General features: G+C 46.8%; 3 protein-coding genes across 13 annotated transcripts; 1 reads left to right on the top strand and 2 right to left on the bottom strand.

Moving 5' to 3' along the window:
- Window positions 1-80: 80 nt before the first annotated feature.
- On the bottom strand, window positions 81-5381 carry LOC117649816 (dual specificity mitogen-activated protein kinase kinase 6). Of its 3 annotated transcripts, none has more exons than XM_034392906.1 (9): window positions 5277-5381; window positions 4872-5006; window positions 4329-4380; window positions 4062-4227; window positions 3695-3787; window positions 2748-2984; window positions 2476-2655; window positions 2166-2383; window positions 81-2093 (listed from the first exon to the last, which is right to left on the bottom strand). In XM_034392906.1, the coding sequence occupies exons 2-9, from the start codon at window positions 4876-4878 to the stop codon at window positions 1955-1957; spliced, it is 1092 nt and encodes a 363-aa protein (XP_034248797.1). In that variant the 5' UTR covers window positions 4879-5006; window positions 5277-5381; the 3' UTR covers window positions 81-1954. The 3 variants fall into 3 exon arrangements, with proteins under 3 accessions (XP_034248797.1, XP_034248799.1, XP_034248798.1); XM_034392907.1 differs by having other exon boundaries at window positions 1955-2093; window positions 5175-5322; XM_034392908.1 differs by lacking the exon at window positions 3695-3787.
- Window positions 5382-5628: 247 nt separating this feature from the next.
- On the top strand, window positions 5629-8321 carry LOC117649817 (mitochondrial import receptor subunit TOM40 homolog 1-like). Its single transcript, XM_034392909.1, has 6 exons — window positions 5629-5824; window positions 6111-6373; window positions 6451-6556; window positions 6634-6765; window positions 6859-7038; window positions 7153-8321. The coding sequence occupies exons 1-6, from the start codon at window positions 5629-5631 to the stop codon at window positions 7290-7292; spliced, it is 1017 nt and encodes a 338-aa protein (XP_034248800.1). The 3' UTR covers window positions 7293-8321.
- Window positions 8322-8420: 99 nt separating this feature from the next.
- LOC117649815 (calcium-binding mitochondrial carrier protein Aralar1) lies at window positions 8421-23208 on the bottom strand. Of its 9 annotated transcripts, none has more exons than XM_034392904.1 (19): window positions 23059-23208; window positions 20303-20403; window positions 19953-20030; window positions 13729-13785; window positions 13473-13615; window positions 13260-13375; window positions 13023-13162; window positions 12804-12950; window positions 12580-12721; window positions 12405-12498; window positions 12071-12161; window positions 11916-11991; window positions 11630-11838; window positions 11476-11556; window positions 11260-11400; window positions 10946-11140; window positions 10756-10858; window positions 10579-10669; window positions 8421-10481 (listed from the first exon to the last, which is right to left on the bottom strand). In XM_034392904.1, exons 3-19 carry the CDS (start codon window positions 20007-20009, stop codon window positions 10295-10297), a joined length of 2070 nt encoding a protein of 689 aa, XP_034248795.1. In that variant the 5' UTR covers window positions 20010-20030; window positions 20303-20403; window positions 23059-23208; the 3' UTR covers window positions 8421-10294. The 9 variants fall into 9 exon arrangements, with proteins under 9 accessions (XP_034248795.1, XP_034248787.1, XP_034248788.1 ...); XM_034392896.1 differs by lacking the exon at window positions 23059-23208 and adding an exon at window positions 22836-22878; XM_034392897.1 differs by lacking the exons at window positions 19953-20030; window positions 23059-23208 and adding an exon at window positions 22836-22878.
- Between the last annotated feature and the right edge of the window lie 1008 nt (window positions 23209-24216).

The following is a 24216-nucleotide window of genomic DNA, read 5'->3' as shown; positions in this document are numbered from 1 at the left end:
TCACAGCACCCAACAAACCTCACAATAGAATGAAGTTAAGAATTGTTCAACAACTGTGAAAAAAAAACTCAAGACAAATGTTGATACATAGACAGCTTTATTTATTTCAGAACAAGTTTTAGATGGCTAACAGTCTTGTTGTATTAACATCATCAGCAAATCTAGCTTAATGCAGTATGTATGAATCACAAAACTTATCCATTCAAACCCGGTTTGGTGGGTGGCAGGGTATAATGCCCTGAGGATAAGGTACATTCATTCAGTCCCACTTACATACCTGGGAGAATCTCTCCTAGAAACAGCTTCACATCACATGAAATGTATCCCTGGGAACAAGACATAATATTTTGCATGGCACACAAACGGTGATGTATTGTAATATTAATGACTTAAACTCTAATTTTCTTTTTTTTTTTAAAGGAGGGGGAAGGGGTCTTGTACCACCAGGATTTATTAGGTACTTTGTTGCGTCTTCTGATAACTGCTACCTAGGAGACACAATACTCATTAGGTTAAAATCTAAACAATGTGTATTCAATGTTAGGGTATTAGTTTTATCCAACATTATCTAAAACTATGTAGAAATTTTTCAGATTCAATCATAGACCATGAAATTATTAAGAAAGGTGTCAAACGAATGTTACTGACTTTTGTATACCGTACCTACAACTGAAACAAGGGGACGGCAACACAATAAGAAAAGACAACAAGTTTCCTAGCTAAATGTTTTGCAAAGACGCAAATACCACATAACTGGTCCAATAAATGCCTTTTAAATTAGGAAAGTGATAATCTACAATTTCCCTGAACACAAAAGTGTCCCAAAACTATTATATAGTTTGTATGTTGCCAGACTTCAGGCGTTAGGAAAAATTTTCACAATCTGATACCATTCAGTGAAATATATCAGCCATTGAAATACAAAAAGATGGCACAAAGACCAGGACGAAGTTGATAAGAATGGATTTTGAAGAATTCTTCTGTTTCACAAAAACTGAAATCGCATCGCACTCAGAAAGGTCAAGTTCTCTCTCCAGTAGTGTTAAAATATTGAGGAAAAGTGTGAACATGGTAAAGAATCTATTTCCTCTCTGAAGGAGGAAAGTCATAGGCACAAAGTTTTAACCAAAGCAGTATCTGACATAGTTTTAGAGATGTGAGATGTATCCAACTGGTAGCATAAACAAAGCAAGTTAATCATTGAGATGTGAGTGATGTAACAATCCTATTAAAGAGACTGAGGTTCCTAAAGACAGATAACCAAAAGGAGTGGATTTTCAGACAGAAGCAAATCAGCAGAGGTTAGTCATGAAAATTAGTTGAGTATTCACACAGCTATTCTACTAGTTCAACTTCTACCATAGTCAAAAATGCCTATTAGTTTTGGAAAATGAAAGAATTTTATGGCTAAAAGAAGATATATTTGAGAAATGTATACATGTTTGAAGTAAAACCGGATACATTTTATTCTAAATTAACTTATAATCCTTTGACGTTAGTTTTCTGCAGCTGTCTGTTGATGATCACCGATAACACATGATTTAAGCAAGCAAAATATGCAACATTAAAACGATGGGAAGGGAAACCTGCATTAAATGTTTGAACTAACATAACTGGCCCTCAAAACTTGCACATTTCAGGTACTTTAAATTCTTGATCTTTCCAGTGATGTTTGGGAGACAGAAAAACAAAAATTAAAACTTTCAAAATTTTAGAATACAACAACATAAAAAAAAGAAAAGAAACAATTACTTAAACTTTTCAACCACATTACCATAAGCACATGTTTGATGTGAAAATGGCTGGGACTTGGTTGATCTATGCCTTCCCCATAGGCTACTTTTCACTGGGCAACAGTAAAATACACTCAAACCCTCTAATGGCAACACACACACACACATATATATACACAGACATACAAAAGCGCACACATCAACAAACACAGGCACTGTATCTAGGTGGCAACGTCTTCAAGGTCTAAAATTTCTCCAACAAATGTTGAGATATCAGTGACACGTTCAGCATGAGTCTTGCAGAATGGATGCTCCAAAAGCTGATTGTAGTTGGGCCGAGCAGTGTAGGTTTTCTGCAGACTGAAAAGAAGAGGATTGGCTAAAAAAACAACCCATACTCGAAATGAAGGGGACGAAGTTCATTTGACCTACCACTGCTCAATAAAGTCTTCAAATTCACAGGTAAATCTGCCTGATGGCAGTCGGGGTGGGTCATCCTTTACAACCTGTTTCAATTGTTCAAATGGTGTGCCCCATGTAGTATATGGGAACTTGCCAGTTGCAAGTTCCAGAAGGGAAATTCCCAAGCTCCACACATCAGACCGTATGTCATAATGTGATGGATTACCAGATGGATCAATACGTTCAGGCTGGATCAAGGGAAGTTCATTAAATATGGATACTAGAAACTCAAAACACAATTTTACCATGAAAATCATCATTATGTTTGACAAATACTTACAGCCATGTATGGTTTGCAGCCAGCATCAATTGTCTTAGCTACAGAGTCTACTAGGTATCCAGAAATGCCAAAATCACACATTTTCACCTCTCCTCGTCTATTGATGAGGATGTTGGAGGGTTTAACATCTCGATGAATGACTCTTAATCGAGAGTATAAATAATGAAGGGCGTTCACAACCTGAGGTGTTGGATAAAGAAAGGACAGTATAACTACACATCTGCCAACCACACCAAGTCCACATAATTCATTGAGAATCAAAAGTATCTTACAGCAACTGTAATTTTGCCCAAAATATCTTCTGGGATACTTCTTTGATGACCAAATGCCCTTGTGTAAAATTTGTCAAGGCTCATGTCCATAACTTCCATGCATATCCACACATCACCCTCACGAAACAGGGCTCCATAGAACTGTACAGTATATGGGCAGTCTGAAGATCGCATTGAGATATCGAGGTCCATGAGAAGGCGTTTCTGCTCTTGGGTGTTGACAGTTGCTGCAATACGCTGAAACAAACAATTAATTTGTAATTTTTTTACACTGGTATTTGAAGAACAGGAAATAATAGAATTTTACTTGCAGAAAGCTAAAACCAAAGTGCAAGTTACCAACAAAGAGACTACTTTTTATTTAATAATAACTTAAATAAAATCAAAACCTAGCATAACAACACATAGATACAAAATAAAAGCTACCTAAAGGATAATGTATAAAAAAGGGGCATTAACAAAAATGAAATACCTAATAATACACAATGGTATGCACAGGAAAATATTAAGGCTAAAATTACAGAATACCTAAAAGAAAAATTGGGAAGTGATGACAGTCAAATACAGTGCCAGCACAGCAGAGTGCAACAACAATTATTATGGTATATTAGCATAACAACTCAGAGAAACTGTACTGGGACAACACAAGGCAAATGCATTGGAAGACAAAAATATAAAACACATAGCAATACTTCTAGGAAGCTGCTGTAGAAGAGTCCTGGCTTCATATATAAAACTATCAGACAATCTTCTAAAAGTTAACATGCTTCAACAGTTGGGATGCTCAACTCTCAACTCTTCAACACTTTTATAGACACTAATGACACCAAGTCAATCGCTTTCAGTTCTAATGGAGTTGTATTACTGATTATTATGGTACAGAGCAGTGGAGAAGCTTAAGCTGCTCTTTACTGGATGCAATCTGAATCTTTGCCATGCAAATTTACCGAGCTCTTGCAGTCCCCCGCCGAATGCAGCAGGTTCTCAAAGTTAACTAATAATTCATGTTGTTCCTGCATACTTAATGTAGCTGATATCCTCTAGCAGCATAACAAACCAGAATGTATGATAAATATTCTTTTAAGAGCAACCACAGCCCAAAAGAAAAGATTGAGAGAGTCTGCATTAATAAATGAATGAAGAAAGAATAAATTTATCATTTTTAAAACAGATATGCACCTGTCGTTGTAAATGCAACTGCTACCACCAGAGAAATTAAGTAATTCCAAATATAAGGAATATAGGAAGAGAAATATGAACGAAATTCTAGTGATAAATTAATTGTTAATATAAAAAAAACAAAGTGAGACTTACTTTCACAGCCATGATAGTTTGGCTTGGTATGTGCCGCATCTTTTCAACAATACCATAAGCCCCACGACCTAGATCACATATTTTTTCCAAATCATCAGCTTCCACGACAAATGTTTTGTCACCTATAGTTATGGTAGTCTTTTTATCAAGATTCCGAGGAGGAGTTCTGCAAACAATAGAATAAATGAGCATAAAAAACTATCATAAAATAAAATTATTATACTCAGTTCAGTCATTTCAATCAGTTCAATTATTTGAAGGACTTACACAGGAACTGTTTCTTCTGCTGGCACCAAAATCTTCAGACCTCGCTTACGGCCTGAAAAAGGAAACAGTCCATCTCAACACAATGGAAGGTTTGTACAAGCTCGAAACTTTGCTACCAAGATTGCCACCTTAGCTGGTCCCTACAGTTCCTAGCAGTTGCAAATGTTAGCACAGGGAGTAGGGCTGGACAGGGTTTTCCAGGGATAGCTTCTAAACCACTAAAGTTAAATAATAATAATAATAAGTCAGGCAATTGTAGCTTGAGCAGAAATCTGCAAACAGAGTGATAAATATGCCCGCTATTTCTGACAATTTAGAAGCTTTCACCATTTCCTAAGCCCCCAAAAAGACAATAAAGAACTTCTCCAGACTGCACTCACTCATGCCAGCAGACACATTAGTGAAGGTAGTGATGCTGGCAGAATGGTTTGGCGCTTGCCATACCTTTTAGGAGCCAGCCAGCCAAAATTGAATGGGAGAGCAACATTGATATCACACATGGTACTGCTACAAACTTGTGTCCCAAACGCTGCTCTCACTCACCTGCCATTTTGAAGGTAGATGCAGTACTCTCTTAGGTTCAGTCAGAAATATGTCATCTCTGTGAGTTGAAGTACTGTGAGAAATACTCAATAGGACTATAGGTGCAGAGCAGTCCAACGCACTGTTGGATAATACCTGCAATGACAAGAAAAACAAAGGAAATAAATTGACAATATATACGAAGGCCAACACATAAAGGCATAATTGATTAGAGATATAATGCGAGTTTAGCAATGAAAACAAACTTCAATGGGAATGAATGAAATTTAGGTTAGGCCTACTACACCAAGGTCAGGCTATCACCTGAAAATAGCCAGGTTCGTCAATTCAAACTCATTATTATCTTCCTTGTCACACTAACAGCATCCTGTGCCACACGAGAGCGAAAAAGACCAGAAAACGTACATGAATAGTCACAAACGAAGGTAGAGAATTGGCCTGCAGGAGTCGACTTAGTGTTGATTTTTACACCACCCCAACACACCGACGCCAGCCAATCACAGCTCACAACTTGCTACTCGTATGAAAAATTTTATGGTTCTCGAGAAATTTTTCATATTGCACTCAACCTCGGCGTTCGTCATTTGGTTTACGGACGAGAACCTGGTGTAAGCATGGACCCCTCGGAATGATACCTTATTTCCGCGTTTAGGTCTCAACTGAAAAAGGAACATCTTCAAGACGTGTTCGTACCGGTACCGGACGTGGCTAAGTGATATATTGTGTGCAGAAAGAGTTGATATCACGACCTGCCGCGATGGGAAACGTTCAAGCAGCCAGTGCACCCCCTCCCCCCACCATGCCGCCGCCGCCTCCGGGCATGCCTCCTCCTCCTTCCACAGAACCTGAAAAATCGGAAAATGCCAATTTCCAATCCCCAGTACCCCTTTTGCAAGACACTTCGTCAGGGAGAAATCCTGGAACGATGGAGGACCTCCACAAGCAGTGCAAAGGTATGTTGACAATGCTTAGATCCCTCCGAGGTTGAGGTTAAGCGAACTCTGGAATGTATGCATCTTACATCTTATCTCATTCTAAATAATCGCTTTGTCTTCGCGTCAAAATTACTTCACAGAATCGTTTAATAAAATTTCATACGGATATTTTGCACAGTTTCTCTTTCTGTAGCGAGCATTATGTCCACAACATTGGATGAATGAATGAAGTCAGCTGTTCAACGGCCTTATTTGTGTTACATTGAATGTTGCTAATTGCCACTATCATTTCCATGTGTTTCAGATGTTTTTCCCACTAATTTTGAAGGAGCTAAATTGATGGTGAACAAGGGACTTAGTAATCACTTCCAAGTCTCCCACACCATTAACTTGAGTTCAGAAACTCCCTCAGGGTATCGTTTTGGTGCAACATATGTGGGCACCAAACAATTTACGTCAAATGAAGCTTTTCCTATTTTATTGGGGGACATTGATCCCAGTGGAGACCTAAATGCCAATATTATTCATCAATTCACTCCTAAACTCAAAACTAAATTTGCTACACAGGTAAGTTAGCTTATTTTCGGAGGTTTGTCCTATCTATAAATAGAATTAACAAAACTCATTTGGAAAAAAAATTCTAGGTCAAGAAAAGTAAGTTTAATGCAGTCCAGATGACTGCTGACTATAAGGGATCCGATTACACATTCACAGCAACTGCTGCCAACCCAGATATCATTAATGAATCAGGTAAGGCTGAATACTACAAACCTTTTCTTTACGTGTTTATAATCCTACCTTAACCATTTGATGTTTGTTTGTATTAGGTGTCCTTGTTGGTCATTATCTGCAATCTGTGTCAAAGAATGCAGATTTAGGTGCTGAATTGGCTTACCAGTATGGTCCTCAAGTGCCAGGTGGTGAGATTGCTGTTCTGTCTGTAGCTGGAAGATACTCAGGTATTAATATATATTATTTTCGTTATTTGGTGATAAAATGTTTTTGAATTGATTGATTGATAGATGATGATCTTATGCCTGCTGCAATTCCAGGGAAAGACTTTATTGTAAGTGGCACTGCTGGTACTTCAGCCTTGCATGTGTGTTACTACCAGAAAGCCAGTGAACAGCTTGCTCTTGGAGTTGAGTTTGACACAAATTTCCGAATGATGGAGTCCACAGCATCCATTGGGTACCAAATTGATGTACCTAAAGCTGATTTGTCATTTAAAGGTACAGCTACAATATCTTATTTAAAATTATATTATTATTATTCTGTTCTTTGCTGTATCATTTGATTGTATCATAGTTCTGGTTCTTCTGTAAAATTATTTTTCAATATTTCAGGCATGGTCGACAGCAATTGGACTATTGGAGGTGTTATTGAGAAGAAGTTGATGCCACTACCATTTTCTTTTGCACTAAGTGGTATGCTCAATCACAACAATAGCCAGTTCAAGCTTGGCTGTGGTCTCATGGTTGGTTGAAGAAGCAAATGTATTTGTATATTTCCTGTTCATTTACATTTAGCATATATTTGGCATTTGGTTGTGTTCTTGGCTTTGGCATGTAATTGATACTTGTAAAAATGTTATCAGAGCATTAGGCATGTTATCAAACCTAATTTCTTGCAGTGGGGCCTCCCGACTAGTCGAAGTTCTGTTCTAGAATATCATTTTGTTCAGCATATGCCCTCAGCCATTTGCCACCTTATGCATTTATTAGCCCATTCCCTTCATCAGATGCCTAAAGGTTCAGTCCTCATTAACTTTGTTCTTGATTTGGGTAAGTAGTTTAATTTTGTAGCAAGTAGTATTTGAGAGCAAAGTTATGAAACTCCTCTACGCTGTTAGTACCATCGACTCAGTTTTCATATGATCATGATGATTTTGTGCCATCTCAAAACAGACGTGAAATATTGCTTTTTTAGTAGATTACGTCATTTAGCGACCACAAGGATTCACCTTATTGATACAGCAAGATTTCACTCAATCTTCACTTTAGTTGCTTGTTATTGTTGGACAAGATTTATGAACCCATTTCAATTTGTACAAATTATAAATTAAATGTTTCAAATGATGCAATATGTCTCTCTCTATCCTGTCAAACCTTTACAGAAAGTAACCGCTCTATGTTTGTGTTTTCCTAATGCATGTTTGTGTTTCTAGTCATAATTCTCTGTTCTGAATGAATGAGAAGCCTTTGCATCATGAAGACAGACAACAAAGGCAGTTATTTTGGAAAAATGAATTTTATAAAGAGTTTTTTGTGTCTGGCAAGAGTTATATATTGAGGACGGTTTAATGAACATCTTAGGTAGCAAAACGCTGAAGGTAGATCTAGTTACATACTTACGTTAATAAATCTTTAGGTCAGAACTATTGGTTTAGGACGTCTTTGTCTAGAATGGTTGTGCTAGCAACTGTGCAAGTCCTCTGAGGTATAACATGCAATGAAAGAGTAAATTTGTCCTGTTTCTGTTTAAGTGGGTTGGAATAAAAAAAGTATGAAATTTATTTAGCTGTTACTGTGTTCTGTTAGCTTCTCCCCTAAGATGTTTATGCTGATATGGAATAATGATGTGAAATTGTGACAGGTATTCAAAAATATAAAAATCAGAAGCAATAAATTTACTATCAGAAAATAAACTGAAAAAATAATGTAGAATATCTTCCTTGGGTTGTATGAAGGAGCAAAGCCTACATCAATACAGACAATAGAAACATGAAGAGCCAAGTACAATACCATGTCAGAAAAATCTGCACAGATAGGTAACTTAAGTAAATGGGACAACAATGCAAAATGAGAATCTCAATATTTGCTTGAATAGCAATGGCTGAGGAGTGCAGTGCATTGTACAATCATGGGGTCATGCATCTCAACAAGACAAAAATAATTACGACCTCATGTAACAAAATTAAGAAGCAGCTGCAGAGAATTTTTCTGAAATGCAATATACTTGGAGAACAGGCGCACACTTGCAAATGTAATAACATTCTAAGGAATATTTTCAAATGCATAGAACCCAATCACTTCCAATCCAGATAATCCAACATTTAACACAGTCAGAAATAATAAATAACAAGAAAATAATAGAATCTCCAAACATTATGAAACGAAAGATACTTGAGTATTTCAACTTCAACAACTCTCTCTTCACACTACAAGTCAATTGAATGAATTTTTGTCAATGGCCAAGAACATGTGAAGCATAAAGAAGCCGGTGAGTTTCCTTTGCCATCAAAGTTTAAAAAGAGGAAGATGTGACTGACAAAAGCAATGGATGAAAGGTTCCTAGGTCCCTGAACCTCAGTGATTTTCACTCTTTTTACCACATTACAGCAAACTTGCGATGGAACATGTTCAAACTCCCCACAAGAACTAGTAAATCACAATTATATCTGTCAAAAATCCATCCTCCGGTAAAAAAAAAAAAAAGTATGAAATATCACAAAGAACAGGACTTACTAGCTACACTAATGTGACTGATAAAACCCTGAGGTAAATGGCATTACATCCTGAGGCCCAGATACAGTTTATCCCTATAAATAAATTGTTGTGTTAAAAATAGGAACACAATAGCTCCACTTGAAAAGACTACCATCCCACAATATTATGTAGCTAATTATAAAATATTGTAATTTGGTAAAATTACAATTTGGTAAAATTACAATTTGGCGGCCTTTTTATTTATATGCAAGGCTCATTGCATTGGACGAAATGCCTACAGCAATATGAATTCTAACAAAGAACAACAAATCTCAAATGTTTCTGGAGATGAATTACAAACTAGATTACAAAATACAAAACAATCATATTGTAGCAAATAATCACCACAATACTTAAATTTTACTTGGGTCAGTGCATCTTTATCGAAAGAGCAGTATTTGTAAGAAAGATAAGTAAAAATTTGACATGGTACGGACATCTGAACTTAAGAGAAACAAAATAAAGATTATTCACACTTTAAGGTGAAATGGGCATTGTAGCACGACCATTGGTGCAAATACATGTAACCAATACATTAAAAACAAATAATTCAACAAGAATCGATAATATCCTTTAAGGAACCTGGTTTCACTTTTTTTTCCAAACATCATTGTTTGTTGTGTTTTTCATATAAACTTTTTAAATGTAACTTTAACAGACATGATATACAAGGAGTCACTTTGTTCATACAGAATGCAAACAATGACATAGTATTAACAGGATATTGCTTGATCATAAAAAATGAGAAAGGGGAAGAAAATACAATTCACCTATGACTCTGTATAGTGAGATTAGGAATACTTAAACAGGCACACAGACTGATGTCAAATACACTTTTTTCCTTTATCAGCAGTTTTGTAAATTACTCGTTCATTTCTCTCCAAAGCAAAACAATACCCTGCATCACAGGCTTAAACAGTGGGCAACATCACAACCTTCAAAGCTTTAAAATTTTGGCCTCACTTTATAAATATCCAGTGGCACATTAACATTAAAGAAACTATGAAGATGGTTTAACAGGGATGTAACCCGTTCGGAACTTTGGTAAACAAAGGCCAAACTTGCTCTCAATGCCCTGGAATATTGGGAGAGCAACTTGATATCCTCCAACATGGTCAGGATTAGTTGATTTAACTTCATCTGCAATTCCTACGGCAGGCACATTGAGTTCAGAGCCAGCAGGTCGCCTGGAAAGAATAAAAAATTGCATTTAATTACTTTTATTAAGACAAAGGGTTTTTGATCTAGAAACATTATTAAGGATATCAGTTAAAAAATACTTACGTGCCACCAAAATCAACATAGAATAATCTTTGGAGAATTTCATAGGTGAGCAATGTCACACCAAACTGAGGGGATGAACGACACACTCGTGCTGAGGATAGAACAACAATATAGATGAGTTCTGCTCTTAAAACATAACGAATGACAGACAGCTGTAAATATTCCATCTAAACTCACCCACTGATCCCTTCCAGAAAGCTCTAGGGCCTTCTTCTTTCATGATTTTGCCAAATGCATCAATCACACCATTGTAAGTGGTCTGGCCCTGCCTCGCCACCACCTGTTAACATTGTGCAATGTGAGGCATGTGCCAAAGCACTAAAGGTAAATAATAATAAATAAGCACCTTACAAAATAATTACAATACCTGGAGACGAGTTTTTATGACATCAGCTGGTGTAACAAGAGATGCTGCAGGTATGCCTGCTATAGCACCAGCAAGAAGTAGAGTGAGGGGGTGGTTGTAACCATTTTCATCAGCAAGCTTGGCTTTAACATGTGCATAAGCAGGGAAGTAGATAGCACTGAATGGGATGTCTCTCAAAAAACATGCTTTAGAACCCTACGTAAAAGAAAAACAAGACTTAGCTTTGATGCACTAAAAATAAAAGGATTACACTCAATACCAAGAACAATATTTTAAAAATTAGAAAGGCACTTCATTAATTTTTGTTTACAAACCTTGTATAATCCAAAGAAGCCCAGCTCCCTGACCACCGACCAAGCACTCAATCTTGTTGAATTGGCTATCTCTCCAGCCACTTGCAGACGGATTTTCACAATTTCAAGAGGATTTGTGAAAATTACCTGGGATCCTCCAGCCTAAATATAAAAGACATAAGTTACCAGTTCAAAAGCCATGTTAATTTAAAATTATTCGTATTGGTGGGAACTTACACAACCACCTGACAGAATCTCTCCCCAAAGTGGAATGTTGCCTTTTTTATCAGTGAATTTGTCTCGCACTAAGTCATTTACCTGGAAAAAAAATATTGTCACAAGTGGAAAAAAAAATTTAGAAAACTGATTTTTTTTTTAATGCGCAGCTTACCGTGAGCTTAATAGCTTTTTCTGGAGCCACTCCCATAAGCTGGGGGACAAGACCCCTATAGAGTCCAGTTACACCCTCATGACGTATGACTTTCTTGAAACAATCAATTGAGTTTCTATACATCAACTCCCCAACAAAAGAACCTGATCTCTGATTTTGCATTCTAGTTTTTACTAAATCAATAGGGTAAACAGCAGTAGCTCCAACCGCTGTATCAAAAGAAGAAAAAAGTGATATGAAACAGAAATTAGGTTGACTGCACAAAAGAAAGCAAAACAAGACAAACCTCCAGCAATAGATCCCAGTGTAAAACGATAGGCACTCTCCAAAACTTGGGTAACTGCTCCTCGCTCTTCAGGGCTCTAAATATCAAAGGTCAAATATTTATATAAAAAGATGTGATGGTAACTTGTAATGGGAAAACAGATTAGAAATACTTACTGAAACAGCCTTGATCTCTGCTAAACGATTTGTGATTTGCTTGAAGTATTGTTCAGGTGCAATTGACTGAAGGTCGCTGTAAACTATACGGCTGGAGAGACAAACACAAAAAAATTATTTTAGCAGAATTAATAAGATATGATATGATAAGACACTTATATTTTCAATGGATTGGTCACAAGATAATAGAAGCACAAACCCAAACCAACTATGATGATCCTCATGAGGAACAGCTATGCTGCATTCCAAATGACAGCAAAGAATGCTCACATGACATGAATACATCGAAATCTAATAGATGAAAACAAAGAAACTGGCGGACATAATAACTCACCTTGTCTGATGAAGCAGATGGCAAAGGACAAAGAGAATGTCAACCTCGAGGGGAGTGATTTGCGACATCATTTGAGCCGAATGAAGGAATTCCTCTGTAGATAAAAATTCATAGTGCATCTTCAAACAAGTAGTAGATTACTCAAAGGGTATTCCAATGTAGGGCAATAACATACCTTTGGTCACTTCTTGGTTTCGGTTTCCATTTGTTGCATTGAGGTAGATACGTTTGATAAGTTCCATGTTGTTGAGAAGAGAGTTAAAGGCCATGAAATAGGGGAAGCTCACCCGGTGTCCACCAGATCCTCCGGATGCAGCCTGAATAAAAAGACATTACTTATTTTATTTTGATCATGATTCATGCAAATGGTTTCAAAAAAATTTCTGTTACGAAACTTACAGCAACAAGGTTGGCCTTGACATCCTTTGTGAGCAAATGGCTCTTGATAGACACCATAATATCTTGGAAGTCCATTGCTGAGATGAATCCAGAACCATCCTTGTCAGATTTTCGGAAAGCTTCCATAGCATATACCTCATGGAAATCCTAAAATAGATGTTGGATAAGATCCTTCTCTTTACATAAATTTTCAATAAACCTGATTGACAAATAACTCACATGAAGAAATTGACTGAATTCAGAATAAGAGATGAGTCTCTTCTTGTCTTTTCCAAAGTAGAGCTTAATGAAATTTCCATCAAAGTTGAATGGCATGCGCTGATGAAGGGTTGTTTTACGAACCACTTCGACAAATTCATCTGTAACCAACATTATACATACAATACATGTATCATTCACAAAAGCAAACAATTTGAACCATGAATATTTCACAACATCCAGACAGCACCAACTCACCAAATGAGACCATTCCATTTCCATTTGTATCAAATAGTTGGAAGGCAGTTTTGTACAAAGCATCAGGGACACACAAAAGCCCCTCGAAGGCTTGGAATTCCGGGAATGATATGAGTCTAGACAAGAGGAAAAATAAACACATGTAAGATACTTTCCAAGGTGATATCTGTGACTAGATTTATCTTGCAATGCAGCAGCAGGCAGGAATCTTACCCATCTTTGCTGGTATCAACAATGCCACCTAATAATTTAACAGATTCTTCGTTGAAGTCCTTATCAGGGATGAAGCCTAAGAACCGCTGAATAAAGTCACCAGCTCGCATATACTTGACCCCATCAACTTCTTCGGACGCATACTGCAAAGAATGAAAAAGGCCACAAGGTGAGTGTAGCATTGACTTAAATCTTTCATTCCCCATTACTTTTGATTTTGCTTGTTTCAATTCTTTTTTTAATTGAAGAAACGTACCTTGTTGAAGATATCCTGTAGCTGATCTGTGCTGGCGCGTTTCAAGTAACCCGCACTCTGGAATAAAAAGACCAAATTTAAACAGGTTAATTAAGTTCTCTTTTTTGTCTACAGAAAACCACACCACAATTCACGAAATAAATCGAAGCTGGAAAACGATTGTTAATGCGCGAATGCTGCACATCGGGGAGTGTACAGCTGGATCAGGGAAACAGAACAGGGTGGCGTCGGCAAAGCCTGGCAAGGCGGAGAGGAGCGGCTGGGCAGGGAAGTCCCGTGTCCCGTCGAGGCGTGGGAAAGGGGAGGGGGTAGGCGTGGCTCGGGATGAGCGGGGATAGTGAAATCTGAGCACGACTACAGATTCCGAAGTAGGCGAGCTACCTCACACTGCCCCGCACCCACAGGATGTGTTGGCGCGCTTTGCATGATTTGCATCGTGTTACCTGAAGAGTAGGCAAAAATGACGAAGAACACACCGGTGTGCGGCGGGCTGCAGCACACAGTACCATCCTGCCTGCTAGGCAATCACTCAACCATTGTGGCGAGAAGCTGCCTCGGAGGCAGAGTGATACACAAGCCCCGCGCTGTACACCGGTGTGCTCGGGCACCTTTTGCCTGCTTTTCTGGCAACACTGGCTCTGACTCACAAATGTTACAGGACACACCGAGGAGCATAACTGACTGAGTGCACTCCATTCCAGGTCGTTATTAGTCAAACAAGCACGAAAACAGCCAAATCAACGAGCGGAGTCCTACTAAAAGTACAAAGTTTCATGACAAGGGCCGCGAACTAAGGGTGAGCGTGAGCTAAGCCAGCGTTACGTGGTGAGCAGCCCCGGCCTCGCCTGCTGGTGACTCATCAAGTCACGCATCAAAGTTAAGGTTTGATTTCGATTATGTTTTTTTAACAGGCGAGGCCAAAGCTGCCCCGAGAAGGGCGCACGCGCACACCGCCACACCGAGGGGAAGTCTCGTTCCGCTCCGTACCTCGGGCTCGTGGTGTGGGGGGGTCATGGTGGCGCCGGGAACCCTGCCTCTGCTGCTGGGGGGTTGCTTGGGGTCGGTCCGCACCGCACCGTCCGCACCCTCGAGGCGTCGCGTCTGCCTCCACGTCACGCCATCTCACTCTCACTCGGGCGTCGCGACGTCGCGGCGTGCTGGCAGAGAGCGCACCGTCGTCAGCCAAGTACACTGTAGGTACCCATCTCCCTCCCTCCCCTGGCTCGCCCGGCTGCGCCCGGCTTCAGCGATTCACACATGCTCCGCGCTCCGCCGTAACCAGAGCGAAAACACAGAGGGCGTTCGTTCGAGTGGCGTACAGCGTGCTGCCGGTGCTGCCGGACGAGACGACCTTGGCAAGCGCAGCGACAAGCCCACCGTGCCCTGCAGACTGATTCCGACAGTCGTTAACGCCGCTCTGTCTCGCTCGCACGTATACGGGACGCCCCACGAGCGCGAGAGAGACAGAGCGACCAAACCGACTCTCGGAATCAGGCTGCAGGGCTCCCATCTCGTGCCAGGCCGCGAGGCCCTACCCGCCAAATGAGCCTTGAATCTTGTGCAATTCGCACGACTAGACACCACACCTGGCGGCGCCTGTAGACTGAGTCTGCTGGCCGAGATATGACTTGACGCCGAGCCTTGGCGGTCGCTTGGCGGGAACCTGCAGACGAATTTCGACGAGTCATTTTGCCGGTCGCTCGCTCTCTCTCGCATGATGGGACGTCCCTTAGGGATGCGAGAGAGATAGCTTCGGAATGGCTCGGCTGAGTGGCGGCTGGTGGTTTCCGCGGGCTCACAAGGGTTCACCCGGGAAATTCACCCATGGTTCACCGCGCGGCCTAGGATTGAGGACCATCCCGGCGTCATGCCCTGCGCTCGCTGCGCTGGAGTGGAGCTCTGCCATGGGCTCTGCTGGACGGACGTCAGACCTAAGCCAATGGGCAGGCAGGCGAGGCTGGCAATCCTAGGCACGCCGGGCGAAAAGCAAAACGACTCGACCTTCAAAGATAAAAGGCAGGGCGCGACTAGAGAGACCCAGGGCCGCTCGGCGCTCAGGGCCCGGCACTCGGCCCTGCAGGGCGAGCAAAGGGAGCGACGACATCCCACTGCAAATATTTTGGACCTGACGCTCGAAACGGGAGGTAAGCCCATCCACGTCACCACCCGCGAAATCTCGGTGAAAGTACCACCAGAGAGAGAGAGAGAGAGTCGGGCCAGAAAAAGAAAAACAAGAGCGCCGTTTATGTCATGCCGTTTCCATTTTATCGAGGGGAATGCGATGACCCAACAGACCTCCTTCGCGCGCGTGTTCCACCACAAGAAATCGCCAGGCCTTTACGAAAACACGGCCGCCCACCGCCAGAGATACTGTTGCCTCGGAGTACGCGCCAAGCCGCTTTTATTTTTTGATGAAATGAACATTCATGATTGGAAAAACATGGCGCCTCCTGTCCGCTCCGCGACAGCAAGGACAGCCTGCGAGGTAGGCAACGCTGGCGCAGTCGGGCAGCCAAGCGAACGGGTTGCCTACCCTCGCTTCTTCGCTGTAAAGCTTTACTTCGCTGCAGACAGAGACAGAGACAGGTGTCGTCGGCACCCGGCCGCGGGAGACAATGGGACCGTTTGACCTTTATCGCTCCAGAGCCACCGTGGACCAGCATCCAATTAAAGCATAGAAAAAGAGAAGCTTTTTTCGGTTTGTTTCTAGGGGAGTTCGTCGGAGCGCGGGCCGCAGCAAACGTGACGTCCGTGACGTCAGGGACAGCGCGAGACGAGGCGCGCGGCGGGGCGGGGCGGGGCGGGGCGGGGCGGCCTCGATAAGATATTACGCACAGCGACTATCACGCTGAGGCTGTCTTAGCCGCGAGTCTGAAGCCGCCACGCCCCGCCGCGACCACGCAGTCCTTGGGCCTTCCCTCCCTCGGGCCCTGCAAGGGTGAGGGCAGAAACAGCCCAGGGGACAGCAGCACCTCAGCAGCTGCCTTGCCCGTCACAAAGATGTCCAGTGCCGCTTTAGTTTCGGCGGGCGCCATTTTCTACGAGGCCGACCTTGAGGCCGCGACCTTGGCCGCGCGATAATAGTGCGGGTGGCGGCGATGGGGTGCGACGGCATTCGCTCGGCATTCTAGTCGAGATGTCTGGGTCTCAGAGCGCCTCTAGCCGCCAGCCCGCCAGCCAGCCAGCCAGCCAGCCAGCCAGCCCGCCAGCCAGCCAGGCCGCGGGGGCCTTGAGCTGCTTCAGCGTTCGGCGCCACGGCGTTCGACGCGGACCTCGCCCCCCGCCCCGCGCCCCCGCGGTCACCGACTTCTTGGCACCGCGGCCCGGACCGCACCCGCCTCACTAAAATTACACCGAAACGCGCAGGGCGTGAGCACCCTGTGCGTGGAGACGCGGCTGGCAGACGGAGTCCGGCAGTCAGTCCGCTAGACAGACAGTGTCGGCCAGACCAGGCCAGAAACGCCCCCTCGTGTGACGGACTGGTCGACCGGTCGCGGTCAGTGACAGTCTGGCCGGGTGCACGCACATCACATCACCCCCGGCCTCCGCCCCCCACCCCTTGGATAGTCTGCGGCGTGGCCCAGCCGGACACACCTCCACAACCTCCACCGCCGCCGACGCAGCGTTTGGCTGGCCGGGCTGGCCGGGCTGGCCTGGGCAGCGGTCAATGGCAGCCAACAACCTGGCTTCACTTCCTACACCTGTGCGTCTCAGGGGGAGGAAGGGAGGGAGGAGGGGGTTGGGTTCATTGACGGCAGCGGGAACAACAAGGCCCTGCCTAGCGAGCACTTGGCAATGCAATGCAGTGCGCCAGCTGCGGCGCACACTGATTCCGAGAGTCGGTTTCGTCGCTCTGTCTCTCTCGCGCTCATGGGGCGTCACGTACAGGTGCGAGAGAGACGGAGCGACGTAAACGACTCTCTGAAGCGGTCTGCAGCTGCAGGGCACCGTCGCATCGCACTCGAACCTCATTCATTCAGCCTGGTCAGAACGATCGGATCGGACAAAACTTGGAGCCTGGAGCCTCCCTCTACGCACAGTATATGCATTAATCACTGAAAATTTGTGAATTGATTCTGTTATTCCCATTCAAGTCGAAAAATTTAACAACAGAAAACAAAATTAAATCCATGAGTTGGATAAAATGTCAGCACATGTTCTAGATTTTTTTCTTGCACAGTGTTTGAACCTATCTCCACATGATATTGAGCCCCATTTTAATTCAACAACATTCTAAAAAAGTCTGGAAACAAGACCAAATTTCACTGCTCAAAAATGGTAATTTACAAAAAGAAACAAACAAAAAAAAACCAACATGTTTTTGGTCTAGAAATATGAATGATTTTAGCCCAGCGCCACACATCTGCTCAGTCTTGAGAAAGCACAATAGCAATCAAGGTCATGTCCCACTGAGCAGAGCCTTTGAGTGACAGAGGGCACTGGCAACAACACACAGGCTGCGGGCATCAGATTATAAAGTAGCTTTTCTAAGGCTTGCCTCAAATGCGCTCAAATGCTTCCCAATCTTTGAGCCGGATGCACTTTGTTAAGTCAAAATATAGTGAATAGATAGTTTTTACAGCATTTCCATCAATATGGGGAAAGAAAACAAAATTAAGCAACACAGTAGTTGCTACATCATGTCTTGCACAAGTACTTACGAAATTCATTCTGAAGAATTTAGTGTTGTTTCACAGACACAGTGGCAGTCGTCTGCATGCACATACAAGAACAACCTCACACACACAAACAGGTCCTACCGCGCCCGCCACCGGCACCAGACTGAATGAGAGAGTCTGTGGTGACCTAGACCTACCCGTGACAAGATACTACTTCCCACTCCACGGCTGTTCACTTCTTCCCATAGTTTCATCTCCATCTCAATAGATATGCCGGCCCGTAACTGCTGGTCACACTGACATCAGATCTCTTGTAGCCACTGATTGGGCTAGATATCCCCCACTACCACTAGCATAGCAGGGGCAAGCAAAGAAGTCATTTGGTGTTGCTGCAGCTGCTATCAAGGGGGCAGGGTGCTTTGGTCTGCCTCTTTATCACACATCGTTTCCTTTCTCTTTCTACAGTGGTATAAATGGAATTGTTGAGAGGAGATGAACTTTGCTGCTATGGCATTGAGGCAAGGCAAACAGTCACAGCGCTCAAACAGACATGTGTTGGTCTTGTCCGCTTTCCAACTATTTTCATTCAAAATCATAATTTTAGTGCATGGCTACCTCAGGCTATCATATGGGATTCCCTCAGCTATCAAAAATGGTCTCCCTAGTGCTGAGTGTTGAGAAAAAGACTCAAAACTGTCCTATGACCTCTTTAAAAACAAAATTAATCTACTGCAAAGCTTGCATTTAAATAACACCATAGCACTAAAAAGTTAAAACAGATTAAAATTCTTTGACAAAACAAAGTGGTAAACAATTACTCAGCTCAGTGGAGAAGGCAAGGTTGCCAGAAATGTCAAATAGACAGGAAACATTTGCCCAAAGAAAAATGGTTAACCTTAAAAGTGTGATAATTACACACCAATTAGCGGCCTTAAACAGCATGCCGAGGGAATGACAACACTGGCACGCTGCACGTATGGATTTGCGGTTGACGAGAGGGCCCTCCGCGACACTGGCTTGTCTTATCTGCGCGACGTGCGCGCGGTTTGGCCGTAATCCAGAGCCAGATGCTGGCAGGAGCAGGGGCGCCTAACCTCTCCATTTATTCCATCGCCACTGGGGCGGCCGTGCGACCGATTCGTTCGGGGCGACACGCGCGTCGCGCGCAGAAATTTAAGCTCCAGGATACGAACCCGTTGACAGCCGAGGGCCACCGAGACCGCTAGGACAACAAGTAGGGATCAGCTGACGGGGCGGAGGCGGACTGGGGGCAGGGTACCCTGGGTGTGTTGCGCGCAGCAAGCGCAGCAGGGACGAGTCGAGGACGAGACGGCGGCGACTGGCAAAGCCATTGCCGCAAAACATTGACGGTCAAGCCCGGCTGCTGTCCGCGCCCACGCGCCTCGGCGCCCCAGTGCCCCCCTTCCTCGGCCAGCTATTCATAGACGGCAGACGGCCCCGCGGGGGGTAGCAGCGTAGCAGGTGTCAAAGACACGGGGTGGCCAGGGAGTACGCCCTGCAGGGCCGTCGCGCCACTGTCAGGCCCCGTGGCCGCGCTGATAAGGCAATCGGCCAGATAGCCGTCCGAGTCCTCGCAGGGCTTACCTCCAGACAGTGCCCCTCCGTCAACAGGAAGCCCTTGAGCCACTGGGAGACGTTCATTCCTGGACCGCTGCTTCGGGTCTGCAAAGGAAAGCGGGACGGGACATTCCCCGCGCTGGTTAGCATGACGTCGCCCAGACGCGGTGCCTTCGCGGCCGCGGGGCGTCGGCGGACACCCCCAAGGGCGCCACGACGACCCCCAGCGCACCGAGACCACCCAATTACCTGTTTGTTGATCCCAACCTGCAGACGGCTGCCACAGTCAGCCATGCCATACCCTTTGGCGCACACGGGCAGCAGACGGTTACGTCATGCGCGTGGCGCGAGCGGTCACAGATGGTCACAGGACTCACCGCCTTGTGTCGGCAGGACGACGCGGGCAGCGGCGCCAAATTCGAAACGGGCGTCTCCGTGTCCTTGGCGCCCTTGGCGGACGTCCCCGGTCCAGGGAGCCCTGCAAATCGAGAGGCGGTCGCACATGAAGGCCAAATCGAGCGTGGCGTGGCAGGGGCGCCTTTCAGGACAACACTTCAGCCACTACACCGCCAACCAGGCTTAAGGCAGCGTAGCGTGGCGCGTAGCCCCCTGCGAAGCGACGGAACAACGCGGCGATACTCCACGCGTGGACGTACGCTACTCCAGGCGCGAGGCGCGGGGTAGCGACGCGGGGAGGCGGGAACATCAACAGCGACTTGGACCACTACGTCGCGACGGCCTGCCTTTCATGGCTGTACTTGCTACGCGTCTCGTCGGGTCGTCTCCCTCAAGGTCTGCCCCGCCCTGCAAACTCATTCCGAGAGTCGTTTTCGTCGCTCTGTCTCTCTCACACTCACGGGGCGTGCCGCAAGGGTGCGAGAGAGACAGAGACGAAGACGACTCTCGGAATCAGTCCGCTGGCCCGCATAGCGCGGCAAAGCACGTCCTTAGTCCTTCCTTCCGGCACCGGGCCGGGTTACCGCCACCGCCAACCCCTGAAGCACGCGAAGCACCCACCACCCTTCGCACTTGCATAAATGCAGCCAGAAGGCGCATTCCATTCATTGCGCCCTGCAGACTGATTCCTAGAGTCGTATTCGTCGCTCGTCTTTGTCGCACTCACGGGGGTGAGAGAGACGGAGCGACGAAAACGACTCTCGGACAGTCTGCAGGTGTCCGCGGCCGGACATGCGTTCCGTTGCAGCCGTTCCGACGCGCGAGTTCCACCGGACTCCACCCCGCCCGGCCCGGCCCTCCCATTAGCCGCTCCAAATTGGACGGAATCGCCAAAGTGCTTCGAGGACGACTCCGCCACGCTCCGCCGCGTCCTCCCTGACCGCCCACTCGAACAGCTTGCGCTGCTGTGGGGAAGGACCCTCCGAGCGGACGACTCCAATTTTTCGAGAGCTTCGCCAGGACGCTGTCCGTCCACCGAGGCGGCCGCGATGGCTCGTTTCGTCACTCCGTCTCTGTCGCACTCACGGGGCGCTCCGTAGGGGGTGCGAGGGAGACAGCCTTCGTGCTTCGTCTTCGCAGTGAGGCGGCCCGCCCGCGCCCACCCCCAAGACGCCGCAGCCAGCGCCGCGTCGAGATCAAGGAAGCCGCCATGGCGAAGCTTGCTGCGGGATTCTGAGAGTCGCTTTCGTCGCTCTGTCTCCCTCGCACCTATACGGGACGCCCCACGAGTGCGAGAGAGACAGAGCGACGGAAACGCCTCTCGGAATCAGTGTGCCGGCCACGGCCCGGCCACGGCCCGGCCACGGCCATGCACGCTAACGAACGGGCCGCCGTCTAATTCGCGAGCAGGGCTTTACTTGTTGCGACTCGAGCGTCCCTATTTCGCTAATTAATTCGCCCCCCACACCACGGCCGCCGCGCCGCCGCGCCACTGGTGAAACGCGTTAACCTCATTACGCGCCACTTTTCCAGTTTCCCGCCCACTGCCCACCACTGCCCCTCCTCCCCGCCACTCTACAAACACGATTAGCGGATCAGACCGCCGCCCGCCCCGCCCCGCCCCGCCCCGCCCCGCCCCGCCCCGCCCCCCATTTCCTTCCCCCGCGGCCAGCGGCCGGCAGCGGCGAGCAGCGGCCAGGGAGGCGAGCATCCCTCTTGAAACCCAGATTATTAGATTGCTGCCTGCAGACTCGTTCCGAGAGTCGTTTTCGTCGCTCTGTCCCTCTCGCGTTCGTACGGGACGCCCGACGAGTGCGACAGAGAGAGCGAGAGCGATGGAAACGATTCTTGGAATTCTCGGAAACATCAGGCAGCAGACCACTCGGCACTCATCGCGAACGCTCTCCGCGCAGTGCGTTCTGCGTGGGCGTGCGGAGCGAAGGGGCGGAATCAGGAGCCACGGCCAGGGGGCGGGTGCAGCAACGGACCACATGGAGCGGTCGCACCGGCCCGCACCCTGACATTTCCTGGACCACTTTTGCTGCAGCCCACCGGGTAGGGTAGCTCTATCATTTCCATGTTTGTTTATTTGTTTCTGCACGCTGTTCCGGTAGGCAGTGTTCCCCAGGGGGCGGGAAAGGAATTCCCCCCACGCGGGGGGGGGGGGGGGGGGGACGGGGCTGGCTCCGCGGACGGGTGCTGTCAACCGATTCCGAGATCGAGTCGTTTTCGTCACTGTCTCTCTCGCACTCACGGGACGTCCCGTATCGGTGCGAGACAGACAGCGACGAAAAGGAAGCAGTCTGCTGAGGAGTCACTTCCCCTGACCCATCCGGAACGCCTGACGTCACGCATCACGGACGATCCACTGCTACTGCTCTCACTGCTGCTGCTGCTACTACTACTGCAGCGGCAACCCCCCACCACCGCCACCGCCCCCGCACCACAACAAAGCAGCCGACCATGACTCATCAATATTCGTATCGAGGCTCTGTCTCTCTCTAATCCCCCCACCTGAACACGGTGGACACGCGTGCGGCATTTGCCGCGCGCCGATGCACACGCTCGCACTGCACGCATCCATTCATCCATCCACTCCAATAAAAACAAACACTCGACACGTCACCGATGGACGACAGAGACGGACGGTCCGCCCCAAAAAACGCCGCATCACGCCGCGCCGCCCGGCTCGCCGACGGCGCTCGCCGTCAACACCAGCAGGGTGGCTCCTCCTCACCTTGACGTAGTGCTCGGCGTCGATGAAGATGGCCCCCATGTTGACGGGCTCGAGGAGGAAGGAGGAGGCCGTGAGACTCGACGGCGAGGGTCTGCCCTGCCTGCCGTGCTGCCGTGCCTGCCGGCCGGTCGAGCGGACACTGCGGCGCGGTGCGCAGTGGCGGCGTGCGACCCACAGGGCCGGCAACGCAACAGCGCGACAGCGCGACAGGAACGACCAAGTTCGCCAAGTTCCGCGGCTCCGGGACCGACTGACCGACTCCGACGACTCAAACCTCAACACTTCGCACTTTCGGTTGTACTGCTCTTGTGATCGACAAAATACTACGCAGAGACTTTCTCACAAAACATGTCAATGAGAAACAATACGAGCGATAGAAAAGCTGATGACAAAAACAGCCATGCCCTGAATTTGCACCTCGGTCCGCCTAATACTTTCCCGCCAAAGTGGCAATCTTCGCCGCTTCCGGGAGATTCTGTTTGCATCTTGGGCCTCTCGGCGGGCTAGCGACCCCCAGCCAGCCCTGCCGCGGCGCCACTCGCATTTGCGGGGCCATTTTTATGTAAATGCGTAAATACACAGACTTTAACAACTGGAGCACAGGGTGCACCCCCTGCCCGGGCCTCCCCCTCCCCACCACGTCGAACGCGGCCTGCGACCCTTGCACTTTTCAATAACGATGATAACGGCCGCCAAAGTCCCCGCTGTCGCCGCCAGGGCACCGCCAGGGCCCCGCAGAGCATCACAGGGCCCCCGCCCCGCCGCCCCGCCGCCCCGCCGCCCCGCCCCCCCCGCCGCCCGCCGCCGCGTGTCAGGTGGTGGTGCCCCCTCCCCTCCCCTCCCCTCCCCTCCCACCCCACGCGCCCATTAAAGCCCATTTCCTCCCTGGAGCCTCCCTGGCGCTCCCTGGTCCAGGGCAGCACGCAGCACGCCCCCCTGGGCCTGGCCGGCACCTGGCACGTCGCCGCCGCGCGTCCCTGCACGCCGCCCCGTCGCTCGGCGGGCTGATTTCGAAGGGTTGTCGCACTCACGGAGCGTGCCGTCGAGGTGCGAGAGAGACAGAGCGGCGAACGACTCTGAACGGCCCGCCTGCTCGGCCTGCTCGGCCTCCGGGGCTGGCGGTGACGTCACGTCACGCCAATCGCAATGCATCTGGGC

This window comes from Thrips palmi, unplaced genomic scaffold (genome assembly GCF_012932325.1).
Source record: "Thrips palmi isolate BJ-2018 unplaced genomic scaffold, TpBJ-2018v1 HiC_scaffold_4, whole genome shotgun sequence".
Classification (NCBI taxonomy): Eukaryota; Metazoa; Arthropoda; class Insecta; order Thysanoptera; family Thripidae; genus Thrips; species Thrips palmi.
The sequence above is the reverse complement of the archived record's forward strand: the minus strand, read 5'-3'. Positions and strand labels throughout refer to the sequence as shown.

What these genes read in the sequence shown, in the direction of transcription:
- LOC117649816 (XM_034392906.1), bottom strand. An exon ending in TGGGCAAAATTACAGTTGCT is followed by an intron (nt 2,656 to 2,747) that starts GTAAGATACTTT and finishes CCAACACCTCAG; the next exon opens with GTTGTGAACGCCCTTCATTA. An exon ending in GCTGCAAACCATACATGGCT is followed by an intron (nt 2,384 to 2,475) that starts GTAAGTATTTGT and finishes CCCTTGATCCAG; the next exon opens with CCTGAACGTATTGATCCATC.
- LOC117649817 (XM_034392909.1), top strand. Translation starts at nt 5,629, where the DNA reads ATGGGAAACGTTCAAGCAGCCAGTGCACCCCCTCCCCCCACCATGCCG. An exon ending in AGATATCATTAATGAATCAG is followed by an intron (nt 6,557 to 6,633) that starts GTAAGGCTGAAT and finishes TGTTTGTATTAG; the next exon opens with GTGTCCTTGTTGGTCATTAT. An exon ending in AGCTGATTTGTCATTTAAAG is followed by an intron (nt 7,039 to 7,152) that starts GTACAGCTACAA and finishes TCAATATTTCAG; the next exon opens with GCATGGTCGACAGCAATTGG.
- LOC117649815 (XM_034392896.1), bottom strand. Translation starts at nt 22,863, where the DNA reads ATGCCGCACGCGTGTCCACCGTGTTCAG. An exon ending in ACTGGGATCTATTGCTGGAG is followed by an intron (nt 11,839 to 11,915) that starts GTTTGTCTTGTT and finishes CTTTTGATACAG; the next exon opens with CGGTTGGAGCTACTGCTGTT. An exon ending in AGATTCTGTCAGGTGGTTGT is followed by an intron (nt 11,401 to 11,475) that starts GTAAGTTCCCAC and finishes TTTTATATTTAG; the next exon opens with GCTGGAGGATCCCAGGTAAT.